Here is a 17870-nt window from a genome sequence, read left to right as displayed (position 1 = left end):
TGGAGTTGACTATTTTGGTTATAGCAGTGAAGCCACTGTGCTGCTGAGTTGAATGAGGGAGACCTTTGACAGAGAAGCAAACTGGAGGGATGGAAGAAAGGAGGTCTCATGAGCCCCAGAAAATGCAAAAGGACAGATCCCTGATCTGTTCAGACCTCCCCTTTGGTGCTAATATTTCATGGTCCAGGCCATGCAAGGAGCCATTGCTAGGAAGATCTAGTCAGGAGTGATCTGTGCTTACTGACCCAAATGTGGGTGGTCCCTCTTTCTCCTCTTGTGAGCGTACACCTCCTTCATCCCTGAACACCCAGCCCTGACCTTACTGGTGGGATTTCCCCATTGATTCAACACTCACCCTTTTTAGTGCAGCACCATAAACTCAGGAAGAAGCCAGCCTTCCTCACCCTGAGTCACAGGGTTGAGTTTCTTGAATTTATAGCAAACATTTTTGATTTTTTTTTTCTATGGGAAACCCCATCTGTCTGACATAACCTGGGCTGCATCTGCAACCACTTCTAGTCCACAAAAGGTGTTAAGACACAGAAGTTCACTGCTGATTTTCATACCACAGTGTATGAAAATCAGAACAGAGCTTCTTCCTGGGTACGTGGGAAAAAGCTGCTTCAAAACCTGGAGACATGACCCCAGTGATGATGTGACTTGGCCTGCAATGCTTTTCCAGATATACTCCAACACCAGAGTCACCAAAAGAGGGGATGGATTTATTGTGCAAGGCTTTAAGTATTTAAAAGTCAGATATATGTAACCGAGCTATCAGCTTAGACTGCCTTTATACTCAACACTTCAACTGGAACTATTTTACACAGTTTCACATTTTACATTTGCCTAATTTGGGACAACGTGAACTAATCTCTGGAGACACCTTTTTCTCTCTCCATAGACTAGAAAGGGCAGATCTGGAAATCTGTTTTTCAAATGCTTGAGCTAGGATGTATGAATCCCATATATAGATTTTTAAGCTGAAAGAGGGCAGGTTTAGATTAGTTATTAGGAAGAAGTTCTTCACTGTGAGGGTGGTCAGACATTGGAACAGGTTGCCCAAGGAAGTTGTGGATGCCCCCTCCCTGGAAGTGTTGAAGGCCAGGCTGGATGAGGCTTTGAGCAACCTGATCTAGTGGAAGGTGTCCCTGCTGATGGCAGGGGGATTGAAACTAGATGATCTTTAAGGTCCCTTCCAATCCAAACCATTCTGTGATTCTATAGAGATCTTGGGAATGGGTATCTTATTATATCTTCCTTTGTAAGATTTTATATAAGATTATTTTAAGATTTCTGTGTGGTAGGATAGCTACAAACACAACGTCCTTATTTTCCTTCTCAATCAATATTACATCACTGCTTTTATCCACCTGCATTTTACCTCTGCTCCCAGGCAAATTTTCTGCTTTTTCCTTGCTGCTGTCTCTTCATCCATCAACAGCCAACCCACAGAAGTACTGACGTGCATCTGTGGCGAGGGGTTTCATTTCTTGCCTAAGCCTCCCCAGCGGACCCCGTGCTGCTGCATGAGAAACAAAAGTGAAAATAACAGACTGATTTTCATTCTCCAAAGCTGAATGAAACTGAGTGAAAGTAACCACAGGCAACCCAACAGCTCTCAGCTGGTGAGTATTTCTAGCAGGGTGATGCTTCCTCAGTGACAAGGAGGAGACCCCATTGTCACCAAGTGTTACCTGCTTTGCATGCACAGGGACCGTGGCACTTGGTCTCGTGGAGTTAATATAACTAAAGTTACCCAAATCATGTGCCAGCTCTTTAAGCTGAACTGTAATATATTAAAAACACTGCTTGATCCTTATGGGGAAAGGATGGACTGAGCACATTTGTCTCTACAACACAAGGATTGCCCTAAGTCAACAACATTTAGCATGTTGTGTAGAAGAATAGCTCAAGATTAATTGTTTAAAACTAATAATATACACCCGTTCTCCTTGGAGGGATTAGACAACCTAGTAAATCTTTTACATCCTCATCTTTTTCCTAAATTTTCTCTATAAATTTTATATTTTTTATATGGCTGTGGATAAGGGTTGTGTTGTTTGCATGGGAGATGAACCATGTTCCTTAACAGAGAGCTGCACAGCAGAGCTGCTTTGAGACCGCTTCTGGGATACTGGTGAGGGACAGAAGAAGCAGCTGCTGCCACTGCTGGGCACCTCAAATCTTTGGTCTGGGTCAGTTTTTCAACCCTCATTTGAAGCTCACACTCATTTGAACATGTGGCAAGGGTGAACATGCTTGGTATAGCAGTAGGGTGAGATGTTTGTGTCTCAGCATCCTGGTTGTTGCAAAAGAGTGTGTTGGCCCCAGGGTGTCTACACTCCCTCTCTGCCCTCACAGACATCAGCAGAGTACCTCTCAAAAACAGAGGTGACACAGAGGTCAATGAGGGCAGCATGTCCAGCGTCCAGACATGTTCAGGTCTTGACTGTGGCCATGGGATACTGGGATCTTTGCTGCCCTCTAAGGAGAACAGCCCAGAACAGCATATGTCTCCTCGATTCACATGTCCAAGCGATGTTTCTCCTCCTTGCATTTTGTTTTCCCATGCCCACTTGGCTTCTGGTGCTGTGATTTACTCTTTCCTGAAGACCTGCACTGCTCAAACTACTTAACATCTCTCTGGGTATTCATTCGCTTCTTCCATGGGGGCTGAAGATTCAAGAGAAGGCTTTGGTGGCACCTTTTTCTGCAGTAGAAATAGTCCCCTCCTCTGACACTGCTGGTTCAAAATCCCCTTTTTCTTGCACAGCAGTCAGAAAAGGTATTTGGATTTCCCTGCATTTGGGTGGCTACCTCATGGCATACCCTGCTTTGAGCAGGAGGTTGGGCTGTGGTCATTAGCATCTGATAGAAAGAAAACTGATGTAGAAATCAGGAGAACATCCTCATGGAGAAGCCAGATCTGGAATTAGAGACACTTTCCCTATAAAAGTGCTGCAAGTTCTGTTTCTTTTCAACCATAACATGGAAAAATTATTGGAACTATTTTATCTATGAATCTCTGGGCTCCCAAGTGGGAGAAGATTGGAGGATCCAATAGGATTTTTCCATCTCTGACCTTTACAAGTTGAAGAAATGGAGATTTGTCTTACAGAACAGACCACATGGGAGCTGGCCTGCAGGAGAGCTCATTCAACATCACTCATATCACCTCTCCATCCAGAAAGTGCACAGCTCTGGACAACACATAGGCACTGCCTACACTGACATGAAGGGCAGAATAGTGCCAGTTATTAAGCATTAGAGCACAATTTTTTATATAAATCAGTGAAATGCAAAAGCATGATCTTATAGACCTCAGGAGTAGGATGAGAGGTTCAAAACTTATTCTGATTATAACAAACAACTCTTTGTGACAGTATTCCTGGATTGTTATCTGTATTTTAGATACAGTACATTTTTTGATACACTCAGGAATGTTTGCCTAGATTAATTAAAAATGTGGAAAGTGGAAGAGTTTGGTTTCATTCCCACTGCTCATTCTTTCACAACTAAACTGGACTTCCAAAAGAGTACCCACATAAGGATTTTAAACAGTTTCACTGGTCTACTCTAAGAGTTAACCCAGGTTAACTTTTGCTGATGCTAGTTACATGGAAAAACTTTTTGTCATCCAAGGCTGGCTTGCTGCAAATGACTCTGCGTGGGATTTTGCCATCAGGCCTTTTGAAATCTTGAGCTATGTTTCCACTGGATTTTTGATATCACAGCTGGGTATTGATTGTATTACTTAAGATGGTATCTGCTTTGGCTGCTTAACTCTTTCACTGTGGTTATTTTAAGTCCTTTTTGAAGAAAGAAGAAACTTAGTGTTGGCTGCCTGTCTTCTTGCTTTCTCTGTTCATCTCTCTATGAGGGCAGAAGTGGGGTTCCCATCCCTGGAGGGATTGAAGAGTCGTGTAGACATAGTGCTGAGGGACATGGGTTAGTCGGGGACTGGTCAGTGTTGGGTTCATGATTGGACTCAGTGATCTTAAAGGGCTTTTCCAATCAAGACAATTCTGTGATTCTGTATATAATGATTTTTTGAGAGTGGCAGCCCTCCAACCATGAGCTGATGCTTTGCTGTGTTAAAAACAGAAGACCAACAAGGATTGCCTGGGCATCAAGCTCAGCACTGCTATTCTTCTTCAGCAATGTTCATCAAATGCCGTTTTAAACTAGAGCTGTAGAATTCCATTGCTCCAATACCTCAAGACATGCTTTCAGTGGCCAAGCTCTTGCACTGACAAAATGTATCAGGATCTGACTCAGAGGGCAAGGGCAGAGCTCAGGGAGTGAAATCCAGTACAAGGAACTGCTTCCCATCAATGCTGTTACTGGGCTACAGGAGGGAGCATTTGCTAGATCAGAGAAACTGAGCCTTTGGGGTTCAGAGGTATGTAAGGTCAGACATGTGGGGACTAGAGATCTGTATAGAAATTAAAAATTCAAGATAGAATAGTCATGGTCCCTGCAGCTTTTAATCAAAATCTATACAAAATATTGCCGGATCCCTTGAACTCTGCTCCAACGTTGAGCTCAGAGAAAGGACCCTTTTTAGAGTCCCTGACTTTTGTCATACCCATTTCTGATGATTCATAGAATCATAGAATGGTTTGGGTTGGAAGGGACCTTAAAGATCATCCAGTTCCAACCCCCCTGCCATCAGCAGGGACACCTTCCACTAGACCAGGTTGCTCAAAGCCTCATCTAACCTGACCTTCAACACTTCCAGGGAGGAGCAGCCACAGCTTCTCTGGGCAACCTGGGCCAGCATCTGACCACCCTCTGGGTGAAAAATTTCCACCTAATATCTACCCTAAATCTTCCCTCTCTTAGTTTAAAACCATTTCCCCTGGTCCTATCACTCTGCCCATGTCAAAAGTCACTTTCCCTCCTGTTTATTACTTACTCCCTTCAAGTACTGGAAGGCTGCAATGAGGTCTCCCCAGAGCCTTCTCTTCTCCAAGCTAAATAAGCCCAGCTCTCTCAACTTTTCTTCGTAAGAGAGGTGCTCCAGCCCTCTGATCATCTTCATGGCTCTCCTCTGGACCTGTTCCAACAGCTCTACAACATCTGTGCGTACTCAGAGACAGGCTGGGTTGGTCTAATGCCACCAGAGATGGTCTGCTGTGAACAGAAACACATATAGGTGCTGAGGCAGGGGTGGCAGTCCCCCATGGGGAATGAGGAAATGGAAAGGGAAATCACAGACACAGTTATCTGCTTCTGACATGTGATGCTGCAAGTCAGCAAACTTGGGAGAAATCCTGAGGAAATAACAAATAACAATTGTCACCCCATTTCCAGGCAGACATGAACAAATCTCCCCTGAATAACAATAGAAATCCTCTCTTTTCTGTGAGTTTCCCTTTTTTTTTTATGAAAAGGGGCAGATTTATCACCGGGTATATATTGCAGTGGGACTCTTGAGGGATCAGACAACTATTTCTCCAGGGAGAAGAATGAAGCAAGGGTTCAGCTGCTTGCTCTAAGACTGTACTTCAAGGTAAGATCTTGCTCCTTTCTCACCATTGACTACAATATTTGAAGTGTTTCCTTAGCTTCAGAATAAATACATCAGACAAAGGGTGGGCTTCAGCTGCTGAGCTCTAACATCTCCCCTCCAAGGAGAAAATGAAATTATGCATGTGCTGTATTTTGCAGTTCTTTAGCATTTTCTATAAGGGAGGGCAAGGACAGAAGGAATGACTTGGGACAGAAACTCAAGCATACAAAAGTAAAGATCTGGAGAATATGAGAGAGACATTTAGAGGCAAAAGTGACTGGAAAATTGTCACCACATGAGCTAATCCCTGGTCTTTGAGAAAATAATAAAATCAAGTGGGGGTCTAGGAAAAATTTCACTTTGGTAATGTTCAGATCAAAACCTGGAAGATGGAATGTGATTCCCAAAGGAAGTAAACTACCCCACCATGAACTGGCACTCCTAGAAGCTGATCCCCCAGATCCTGTTAGATCTGAAGCCCTCAGCAGCACTGACAATGTGTCACCCATCTGGAAAAGTCACCAAAACCTGGTGGGATGCTCTGAAGTAGTGGCAATGTTCTTACTGCTCACCTGCTGCCCCAGCCAAATGTTGAACCTGGCCAAGGATGCTTCAGGGAAACAGTAAGTATGGGCAGCCTTGGGAACAGATGCACAAGGATGTGCCTGATGGTGAACTGAGATGTGTAATTGTAGGACAATGGATTCTGTCTTGGGTTTTTTTAATTATTCATCTTGATGATTGCAATTTCTCTTAGAGAATGAATTATTATCTAGGCTCCAACAAGGTCTTGGCTCGTTAAGAACCAACACCAGGCATCAAGTTGTGCCTGAATGCCCCTGTCTGCAGGTCAGGAGTCTGAGAAAGGTTGTACAATCTGCACTGAAGATGCTGTGTGCAGAGTCCCCTCCTGATCTAAGGGTGGCTAGTGAAGCCAGGCACCACTTCTACAGTTCATCTGGCAATGTCACTTTTGAATTACTGCCTGCTGATTACAGCATGCACCAAGCAGATGGGAGTTGGCTTTGTACCCTTCCTCATGTGCAATTTCACGAAAGGGCAGATTCAAGGTCTTATTTTGCCCCACTGACAGAGTTTCGCTCGCAGGTTTAGAGAAGACTCGATTCAAGGTTATCAGAAATGCCATAAAACACCATGCATAATTAAGTTTCAGTTGCCAAGTCACCTGGAAAATTCACATGGAACTGTTGAATAAGAAGGGGCAGCTTACTGATTACCATAACTTTGCCCATGACCTTGCAAAAGACCTCTGGAAAAACACAGTTCCTGGCTCCACCCCTGCCCAACCTTCCTCTAAACCCTGTTTGAGAAATCTAACAAAACAGAATTCTGTAGAACTCTGCCTTCCTGGAGATCATATATAAACCACCCCAAGGGTACAGCCAGTTCCAGGCTGTAGCAGAGGTATTTGAAAATCCTCTTACCACTCTGGGGCTACGAGCAGAGTCCTGTGAATAAAAATATTTATGTGCCCTTTTTTCACCCGGTAAGTTGGTTTCTGTATATCTGAAATGAAGTTAATTATGTATTTTTTTAAGCTCATGGAGGGGGTGGTGCAAAAGAAAGACTTTTTGGTAACTTTTCTGCCAGAGTTTGGGTAGATATTGTCATGCTCTGGAGAGTACTGTAATAAGTCACTTCTTGTGGTTTAGTTTTCTCAGTTTTCAGCTTGCTGGTCACCACGTTCCTGATCCAGCACTAGTAAAGAGACAACGGATCAGGTGTCTTGGGTCAAAGCAAGGGTATCTCTAGCTCAATATCCTGAATCCAATGGAAATTAATACATGAGGGTCAAGGAAAAAAAAAAGTAAGAAAAGGGCAAATGTGCCAGGTGACTTTCCAAGCCTCTCGCAGTCCTCATCTCAGACACTTCCTTAGGTGGGTTTTGTGTTTTAGGGGCCATGGCATCTTTCTACCCCATGAATCCCTTCAGCTTCTTGTCCTACCTGCCTTATTTCAAAAATCTTTTAAAACTGCTCAGTCGAATGTCTATTAATGAATATGGAAATACCAGTGCTGTCCCAAAGCTTGCAGTGCATCTGAAAGAAGATAAAGCATCTTGCATCACTGCCAGCATCACAGAGAACTTCTGAGCAGTTTTCTCCAAACAGAAAGATCTTGCTGACTACTGAAAATCATGTCAACATCTGAGTAAGACAAAATAGGACCTGTTTCTGTTCAAGAAATAGAAATTCCTGCACCAGTGCCTTTTACTGTACAGGAAAAACAATCAGCAGAGCTAAAGATGTGGGTCGGCAGGAATCCTGTGCAACCATAGGAGGAGCTGTCCCTCAACATCTGCATTGCTACAGCAGCAGCCAGGGTGCCAGTGAGAGGTGTCATCCCTGCTTGCTGCTCCCATCTGCTTGGCTCCTTCTTTGTCTGTAAGTTCACTGTCTGGGATTGGACAACCTGAAAATGGCAAGCTGAGCAGCAGGACACACATTTCCCAGTGTCATCTGTCTGAGAGCCAGAACCTCCAGCTCCATCACTTTGGGTTAAACATCTGACCTAACTTTAGGGGAGATTAATCCTTCTGTGAGCACAGAGGAGTTATGGAAGAGCTGCATATCTGCATGGACTTGGATGGGGCCAGAGACATGTAAGAAGAACAGGATCACTGCTATTTCCCTTCCAAATCCCCTCCAAGACTAAAGCCCAGCTCAGTATTGCAAGTGGTTGGGCAAAGCATATGCCCACCTGCAGGTCCTGTGCTGGTGAGGAAAGTCCTCAGAGCAGAAGGAAAGGGAGTGAGTTGGTGTATTGAAATATATATATATAAAATATATATATTTATTATATAAAAGCCTGAAGCAACCCAGGGGTTTTTTCTCTGGTGCCAGTGCAAAAAACCCTAAACCAAACCAAACAAAACCAAAAACCAACCCAAAAGTGTTAGCATTCAAGACTCTGTCTTCCTGCTGGGGTGCTGGCCAGCATAGGCAGGCTGGAAAAGGTGGCCTTGTCCCAACACCATGCCTCAGTTCCAAGAAAACTTTGTTGTGTGAGTTGATTAGGTGTGGGGTGGGTTTGGATCATTCCTCAGAGGGGCTGACTTCTTCCACTGCTGCCTCCTCTAGACACCTAAAACCTATTTTAGACTTCACCCTTACTCCCCTGTTGATTTTTCCATATCTAGGAGGGAAGAAGTTGTCCCCTCCTTGGTCTCTCAAATTCCTTCCTCCTCTGGCAGCCATATCCCACAAGCACAAAAATGACTCCAGATCATAAGGACCTTCTCCAAATTGAGTGTTTCTCTGCATTTTCCCTCCAGGTGAACAAGAACCCTTCACTTGAAATCCTCCCCACGATGCTGTTGCTGCTGCTGCTGCAGATCTGGGCGAGCTGCCTCTGGCTGGGACGCAGTGAAGTGGTGACATCTTTTGAAAGTTCATGCCCTCAGTTTTTCTTCAGGGAAACCCCCCCAAATGAAGCCCTAGAGCCGGAGAACCCAGCTTGGATCTGCCAGCGTTACAAGAACCAGTATTATTTTGCCACCCTGTACGACAGGAACCGGCGTATTCCTGTATACTCCGCTTACCTCTACCAGCCCCAACCTGGCAAGAGACCTAAAACGTGGCTGGTTGAACCCCAGGTGAGTTCCCTCTCTGACATCACCCTCCAGTCATTGAAAGATGAACTGAAGCATTTAACCAAACACTTCTTTTTTCCTTCCACCCCCCACACACATGCAAATGGACCTACTGGATGAGATTCATCTCATCTAACTTCAAACAACTTCACCACACGATTCCTCTGATGCATCTGAAACATCAGCAGGAGGATGAGATGAGTCATATCCTAAAAGTGCCCATTTTTCCACATTGCCCTTACAGGAACATTAAGTCAAATTGCATTACATTACATTACAAAGTCAAATAACCCCCCCTCCCTGTCCCATGCTGTGGTGGGGAGCCAAATTCTGGGGAATAGATGTCCACAGCAGCTGAATTTGAGGGACCAGCTGTGCTGGGCTCTGATCTCAACTTCACCCTGAGCTGTTTTGCATCCCTGACATAGCTTATTTTCTCCCAGTTAAGAGTCAATTTGGCTTTGTAAGTGGCATGAGGGAAGTGCAGAGAAACTCAGAATTGGGTGAGATGACCCAGTAAAAAAGTCCAAGTACGGGCACTCAGTGAGGAGAGGGTTGGATTAACATGGTAAATTTACTGAGTGATATTTCAGGCAGTGAAAAGTGAGTAGGATCGGTATCAGTGAAGTCCGAAGTGCATGATCTCCATCCACCTACAGTTGCCCCCTACCACCATTGCCTCAGGGTTGGTTCAGAAGGATCCACCAGACACACAGATCTTTGCAAACTAGAGGTCTCCCAAACGTCCTTCTGACAAACTTCAGACCTTCAGTTAAAAAGACCAAGCAAATTATGGAACGGAAGAAAAGGAAATTCAGATCATTGCTAGGGACAAAGTAGCAGTAGAGAATTTAGGTGAAAAGGAGCCAGAGAAGAAAGCCATGTGCCCTGTTCCAGCAGAAGGCTAAATAAGTTTCCCCAAATATGAAAAGAAAGATGTTATAGTTATGAAAAAAAAATTTAAAAAGTACTTGTTACTCTTAGGAACTCGAGCAACTAATTTGGTGTTGCACCACTGCAGCCTCCACATTTAGAAGGGATAAAAACTTCTCTCTTTTCCTCCTGGACCATGGACTCAGGTCATCTGTGACATTTCTAACTTTCTTCACAGGTCTTTTTGCAGTATTTAGGCTCCCCAGGTCTCTTTGGGGATTTTGAGCTCCTTTAAGAGGCTGATCAGTTCTAACTTATTTTCAGTGGTGCTGGTGCTGCAAAAGGAACATACCTGCGCTTCCTGGCACAGATCAGCTCTGAGACATGTTGTTAGCACTGCAGTAGCAGATCCCACTTGCACTGAGGTGTTTTTGCTTACTGAGCAAAAAGCTTCATCCTCACAATGAACTTTAGCCCCTCCAGGGAAACTTCACCTGTAGGACTGGTTTCCCAACACACATGTATGGGGTTAGAGGAGGGAAGCACTGGTGTTCCAGGAGTGTGATACACCTGCAGCAAACACATGTACTTCTTCCTAACTGAGGGGCAAAGCAGGAGAAGAGCAGAAAGGTCTGTCCTCCTCCTCTCCTCCTGGTATTCCTGTGGGTTCCATGGCTCTTCCTCTCATCCTCTTCCCATCCTGTCCACCTTCAAGAACTCCATAAGACACCCAACCTTCAAAGAGGATTTCTGTGTGCTTGTTTTCCCGAAGCTTGTAAAACCCTGAGGTGTTGACAGATTACAAAAAGGCATGAAATGGACTACAAAAAAGGCATGAAAACCTTTCAGAGAGACTGAGAGAGCTCTTGTGGAAATGGGGCTGAATGAAGCAAAGGCCACAGCTACTGATAATATGATTAGAGGCAGGTGATGAAGGTTGGATGTGATTAATGAGGGTGGGAAGAACTGGGCAGGTATGGGATGTGGAGAAGGGAGGAAAAGGAACTAGATGTGGCAAAGGAAATATCTCACCAAAGTCACCTTTCAGACCTGGGGGTGGAAAATGGTCATTGTCTCATGTGTCCACCCACTGCAGGCTGCAGGCAGGGTTTCAAAGGTCACTAGTCAAATGGAGAGCAGTCAGATTTTGAGCTTTTTTTTTTAAATCTCTGTGTTCATTGAGGAGGGGGCAGCTTTATGATTTCTCTCTGATTCATTCATTTTCATACATTGAGATGACAAAAAAATGGGTGATTGGCACTCAGAGACTTTGCACCAGGGAAACCTCCTCCCTTGATCCCATCCCCAATACTAACAACATTTTCTCTTCTTTACCTGTCAAGCTGATGGGTCCAACTTATCCCAAAACTATGGAAAGAGAGTGGACCCTCTTAAATTATTTCAACGTCAGCTTAGAGCAACTCAGCAAGAGCCAGGCTATCCTCCAAGACTACAAGAACCTGACGGGCTTGAACCGTGGCCATTTGAACCCCAGTAGCCATCACCCTGACTCCAGCAGCAGGACAGCTACCTTCACCCTCACCAACATAGTGCCCCAAGATGAGAAACTCAACGGTGGTGCCTGGAACAACTACGAACAGCAAATGATGATCAGGAGGACCCAGGGCTGTAACAACACCTATGTCATCGTGGGTGCTGTGCCTGGGAACAACTATATCGCCAAGGGGAGGGTTAATAAACCCAGCCACATCTGGTCAGGTATCTGCTGCGAGGTGGACACCAACCACAGGAAGGCTTGGGCGGTCATTGCTGAGAACGACAAGAACGAGGTCGAGCTCCTCACACTGGGGGAGCTGGAGGATGTGTTGACCGACCTCTACGGCAGGGACCAGGTTTCTCTGTTTGACAGTGACTGTCCCCGGGAGTAAGCCCCACTTCATATCCCAGATGTAAAAGGCTCAGGAACCTTTGCCAGAAGTCCGTCCTGCTTCCTTCTCTAGCCGTTTTCCAGCTCTGTCTCTCAGAGCACCTTCTCCTCTGATAAAAGGGAGAAAGAGGTCAGAAGAGCCTCCAGCTGGTTTGATTTGCTGCCCACCCTCAAGGCCAGGGAGGAGTCCTTGCCCTGTCCACTCTGCAGGGGCAGGTTGGATAAAACCCATGGGCAAGGAAACCAGACCTGGTCACTCAGACTAGAGGGGCTTTGCCTTTTTTTCCCTTTTTCTCCGTGCCCATATAAAGATCATAGTTCCTTCATCTCCTCGTTAGGTATCACTGATAATGTTCTGCTGACTTGTCCCTCACCTCCTCAGGAAGAGTGTGGGTCTAGGGTGGCTCAGGTTGCCCAGAGAGATTGTGGAGTCTCCATCTCTGGAGATAGACTTAAAACCCAACTAGACACAGTCCTGGACAATCTGCTTTAGCTAACCCTGCTTGAGCAGGGGTCTGGACTAGAAGACCTCCAGAGATCCCTTCCAACCTCAATTCAGTGATTCTGTGATTCATCCTGGGGCCGGGAAAGCAAAGAGCAAAGATTGCTGAGTGTCTGTAAGGATTATCCTTCAAAATCATTCTGACCAACACAGCCAATGACCACAGCAAAGGATAAAGGGAGAGAAGGAAGGAGGAAGACAACTAAGCATAGGAGGAACATCCCAGTTCTCTTTAAGTCTGTAGACAGGTAAAACAAGGAGAAGGAAGGAAATAACCTACATTAATCACCAGGCTCCTTACCCCTGAACTTACATGAAGACCATGCTCGTGTAAATTTACTATCAGCTTTCTGTTTGCTTGCTTTTGGACCATGCACCTTGAGAGCAGGAGCTGAGGTATCGGACAACCAGACTCAGGGATCATGTATCATCGAATCACAGAATCACAGAATGGTTTGGGTTGGAAGGGACCTTAAAGATCATCCAGTTCCAACCCCCCTGCCATCAGCAGGGACACCTTCTACTAGACCAGGTTGCCCAAAGCCTCATCCAACAGCAGGCCTCCATAGACAGCAGGCTTTGACCAGTCAAAGATAAATTTCTGTGATACACTGGTTGGATAATTTCATTTTCTGCTCTACTCCTGAACCTTTTCTGCAGATGTTTGTATAACTGATTTTGTGAAATACATTAAATGGGTGTAAAAGATCAATGTACGCCATGTAATTTAGTTTCTAAGTAGTTTACAATACAAATTATTTGCTCCAATCCTGGGTGGTAGGGTCACCTTACATGTAAACCCGAATTTGCTTCCCACTGAAATTTGTGCTGCTAGTAATGCTCTAGTACCTACAGCATCCTTGCAGCAGGTAGGCTGTCCAAATCCAATCTGAAGATGTCATAACACCCACTAAAGTGTCACCATCAGACTCCAGTTACTTTTCCTATCAATGTGCATGAACAAAGTGGATCGAGGTGCAAACAGCTCCTACAAACTGTCTCACTTACAGGGATACCAGCTTGAGCCTGAGCTTAGCTCAGGAGCTGTTCATCAGCCTCCTGGGTCCCATTGCTCACCCAAGACAAACCTCTTTGGGGGCTGCACAGAAACATGGGGTGAGGTTCAGGTGCAGAGTCAGACACATACATACAGGCGTCTCCATGTGTGAGGGGTGTCTGAGCCTTGATTGCAGCCAGCAGAGATCCTGGCGTGGCTCAACCTCATAAGTAGAGGCATCCTGGGGCACTTGAGATGCCCTGATGTATGCAAGACAGCTAGTGAGGCTGGTTGATCTTCTGCAGGATCTTTGGGGATGTTTGCACCCATATGGACCAGCAGCCAGAAGCCAGGCAAGTTCCCCAAGAGCCATCTCCAGTGGCTCTGGACATCTGAGTGTGGGCAACTCATCCCACCACAGACCACTGGGCAGTGTCTGGTAGCATCACGGACTTATGTTCCTGTTGTCTCCAGCTGCCATGGTGAGAGCAGCATTAGCACTTGCTTGTGTCAGCTGTGTTGCTCAGCGAGGCAGGAGAATATTTTGCTCTTTAGGAGGACAAGGTAAGAACATCACTCACACCCACCTTTGCTGGATAGCTCCTGAGGTGCCAGGTCCCCTGCCCCAACAGATTTTTGCTTCTTGGTTCATATGCTGATACAGACCACTGATGGGGTTAAACCTTCAGTGCTATTTCAGCTTGAGGGACATCTGCAGACACTTCTGGGGTTGCTTATGGGGCTTCCTCTGACTCACTCAACCACCTCCTCTCACCTGCTAGGGCTTGAAACCACACTCATCCTCACCACTGCCCATCCCATGCCCTGCCACCCCTGCTTTGCAAGCCCTGCTGGAATCCCCCACTCCCCAACCATCCCCATGAATCACCCCTCCATCAGCTCCCTGGGCTCTCCCCAGGACCTTTTCCCCTGGCAGCACCCAGAATTGCTCTCCTCCCCGCAGCAAGTATGTAAAATACATCAGAAAACAAAAAAATAAATGGATCATCTTGGAAGCTGCGTTCCAGCCCATATCAGAGGTGCCTCACACAGCACCCCAGCTTGGAGCTGAGCAGAGGGCTGCCCCGGCCCCATGGTCCTCCACTCCAGAAGCATCCTCCCAGCTTTCATCTGCGGTTTACTCTGGTTTCTGCTGCCCCAGGCTTTGAACAGGGAATAGGGATACAGCCCTTTGGTGAGCCCAGAGCTACACCATGCATCATGTGAGTGACCCTGGTGGGGTTGGAAGCTTCTCTGTCTGCTGGGAAGATACAGCTACACTAAGATAAGAAGGTAATTTTGCAATTTGTTCTGAGTTTATCCATCTTTGGGGAGAGCTCTGGGCACTAGTGGGTCTCTGGGATTTTAGACACAATGGAAAACTGGTTTTCCCCAGGAGCTGTGAGAGGCTGCTGGGAGATAAACCCCATTAGCCCTGATGCTCATTTCATTGCCCGCTTGGGTTGTTTGAATGGACGTGCAGCTCAGAGAGGGCCCTACCACTACCCAATCTCACTTCACTGCAAAGGGCTGGATCATGCCATTTGCTTAGTCCTTTTCTAAAAACACCAATGGTTCAAACTCCTTGAACTGATCAACATGTCACATTGTGTCCCAAAAAAGAAGGAAACAAGAAAATCAAGAGAGTGGCATCATCTGGCCTCTGCTTGAGAAAGCAGCTGGGCAAAACTCCTTTGATACATCCAGCTTTTGAGCAGCTGTCACATTTCACAAAAGTCAATACAATAAGCTTATCTGTAAAGCTCTCCAGGAACATCTCTGGCTGCCACATGAGGAAAGCGGGCTGGGAGGATCTTACCGGGGCTTTGCCATCTCCTGGGCAAAGGAGATGCCATCTCCATCTGCTGGGTTGGACACATTGAAGCTATTGGATTTGCCTGTCTCTTTCATGTAGGCAGCAAATGTGTGTGGTTCTACATGAAACACGTGCTGTTTGTGGGAGTACCAAGCTGATCTCCTAGCTGGTTGTCCAGGGGGAGTGTACATCTCTTAATCTCACCCTGCAGGGACAGGCTTTTTCCTGGGAAATGAGGCTCAAAGCCATGTGTGTCCCTCCTGAGTCTTACAGGAGGTCCCACTGGGAATTTCCTGTTCTCAGTTAAATGTAGATCTACAAAAAGGAAAAAAAAAATAAAAAAATCCATTGATCTAACTGCTTTGTCTTGCCGGGAGCTATTAGAAGAGAGGAATGTTCAGTTCATTGGAAAACAAACAATATCTCTATTTTCACATATTATTCATTGTTGCTGCAAGGTAATCAAATAAGCTGGAAAGCCTGGAGACTTGAAAAACAATTCTCCCTCCTGTTTCTTCATCCAAACATGTGAACTGTTATTGTTGGCCAGTTAAATGGAGGAGCAATGAATCCTGGATCTTTGTGTCTGTACAGCATCTTCTGTCTGATCTTAAGACACTGATCTCTTCTCTCTGGTGATGAATGATAGGAGCAGAGGAAATGTCAGGAAGATGTGGCAGGGGAGGGTGAGGTTGGCCATGAGGAAAAGGTTCTTGAGGCACCCAGAGGGTGGTGGAGCACTGGAACAGGCTCCCCAGGGAGGTGCTCATGGCACCAAGGCTGACAAGATTCCAGAAGCATTTGGCCAAGGCCCTCAAGGACATGGTGTGAATGTTGGGCTTGTCCTGTGCAGGGACAGGAGTTGGACTGGATGATCCTTGTGGGTCCCTTCCAGCTCACAACATCCTATACTTCTATAATCTTTATTGTTTTTTCTTGATTTAAAGGGCTAAAATCATGGTTGGCAACTCCTAGAGCAAAACGCAGTGTGGGATAAACAGAAGGGCCCTGAATATATGAACTAAAGGTTTGAGACAGCAGAAAACTCTTTTGAGAGCCTATAAAAGGGGATTGGCACCATCAAAACAATTGGGTCACTGAGCATATTTGCATAGAGGTAGCAAATGAGTAGAAAGGGAAGAGGAAGACTTCTGCCAGACCAGCCATAAACTGGGCTTGGAGGAAACCTTCAGCTGGAAGGAAAATGGAGATATGGAGGAATTAATAAAATTTTAAACTGGGGAAGAAATTTAACAGTGAGTTAACATTGCACATGCTGAAAGGCTTTATGCGGTGTCTGTTTGATTTTACACAACAAGTTGCTCTATCACCCCCCTCCTCAGCAAGATGGGGAGGGGAGAAGAGAAGATGGGAAAAAAAAACCAAAACAAACTCATGGGTCGAGACAAAAGTAGTTTAATAGAAACAAAGCAAAGCCAGGTGTGTGAAAACAAAAGAACAACAAAATAGTTATTCTCTACTTCCCATCAGCAGGTGATGTCTGGCCAGTTCCTGGGAAGCAGGGCTTAGGTACACATAGCGGTTACTCTGGAGGACAAACATTGTAAATAATGAATGCTCCCTCTTCCCCCTCCATTCTCCTTGCTTTTGTTTCTGAGCAGATGTCATATGGTATGGAATATCCCTGTGATCAGTCTGGGTCAGCTGTCCTGACTATGTCCCCTTCGAAGACCTTCCCCACCCCCAGTCTACTGCGGGGGGGGGAATGGAGAGCCAGCCTTGATGCTGTGGAGCACTGCTCAGCAGTAACCAAAACACTGGTGTGTTATCAACACCTTTACAAAACACAGCACTATGGGGAAAATTAACTCCATCTCAGCCAGACCCAATAGACATAATGATATCAGTGAGATTAATATTTTCAGATCCAAGATGGCAGGTCTCCTCCTGTGAGCTAATATTTGCTTTCTAAGTATCACACTGGCTCCTGTAAAATACTTATAATGTTAATTTACACTCTTTTTCTGACAAATTGCACAACCACCTGTCTTTCACCAGTTATGTTCCCAGATTCTAATCTCTTTCTGAGTAACCTGCTCACAGTTTCTTAGTTCAGTAAATAGAATCATAGAATCATAGAATGGTTTGGGTTGGAAGGGACCTTAAAGATCATCCAGTTCCAACCCCCCTGCCATCAGCGGGGATACCTTCCACTAGACCAGGTTGCTCAAAGCCTCATCCAGCCTGGCCTTCAACACTTCCAGGGAGGGGGCATCTACACCTTCCTTGGGCAACCTGTTCCAGTGTCTGACCACCCTCACAGTTAAAAACTTCTTCCTTATATCTAATCTAAACCTCCCCTCTTTCAGCTTAAACCCATTTCCCCTTGTTCTGTCATTAATTGCCCTTAAGAAAAGTCCTTCCCCAGCTTTCTTGTAGGCCCCCTTCAGGTAAGACTTGTTTTAACAAAACTGGTACATCCATAAATAGTAAACAGTAATTTACTCTTGGGGCTTTGAGATCTTAATGCTGAATATTCAGAGCACAGGACTGGAATTGATACTGGTTTACAAGTCACCTAAGTGCCACCATTTCCAATCCATAAAACAAAGATAGAATTATCTTCATTGTACTGTGCACTATGACTTAAGACTAAAAAGGAGAGTATAAAAACCTTCAGTTTTATTGTTTTCCTCTTACACTGC

The 17870-nt window shown here is 45.4% G+C and overlaps 1 protein-coding gene across 1 annotated transcript; it reads left to right on the top strand.

Annotated features, from left to right (window-relative positions):
* Positions 1 to 6941: 6941 nt before the first annotated feature.
* On the top strand, positions 6942 to 11905 carry LOC104532098 (endonuclease domain-containing 1 protein). Its single transcript, XM_010177205.2, has 3 exons — positions 6942 to 7022; positions 8811 to 9131; positions 11345 to 11905. Exons 2-3 carry the CDS (start codon positions 8847 to 8849, stop codon positions 11888 to 11890), a joined length of 831 nt encoding a protein of 276 aa, XP_010175507.1. The 5' UTR covers positions 6942 to 7022; positions 8811 to 8846; the 3' UTR covers positions 11891 to 11905.
* Positions 11906 to 17870: the final 5965 nt, after the last annotated feature.

This window comes from Antrostomus carolinensis, unplaced genomic scaffold (assembly GCF_000700745.2).
Source record: "Antrostomus carolinensis isolate BGI_N321 unplaced genomic scaffold, ASM70074v2 scaffold1071, whole genome shotgun sequence".
In the NCBI taxonomy this organism is placed as follows: Eukaryota; Metazoa; Chordata; class Aves; order Caprimulgiformes; family Caprimulgidae; genus Antrostomus; species Antrostomus carolinensis.
The sequence above is the reverse complement of the archived record's forward strand: the minus strand, read 5'-3'. Positions and strand labels throughout refer to the sequence as shown.

Bases quoted from the DNA above. Each gene is read 5' to 3' on its own strand.
- LOC104532098 (XM_010177205.2), top strand. From the start codon at position 8,847: ATGCTGTTGCTGCTGCTGCTGCAGATCTGGGCGAGCTGCCTCTGGCTG. The intron at 9,132-11,344 runs GTGAGTTCCCTC...TTACCTGTCAAG, and splicing joins CGTGGCTGGTTGAACCCCAG to CTGATGGGTCCAACTTATCC.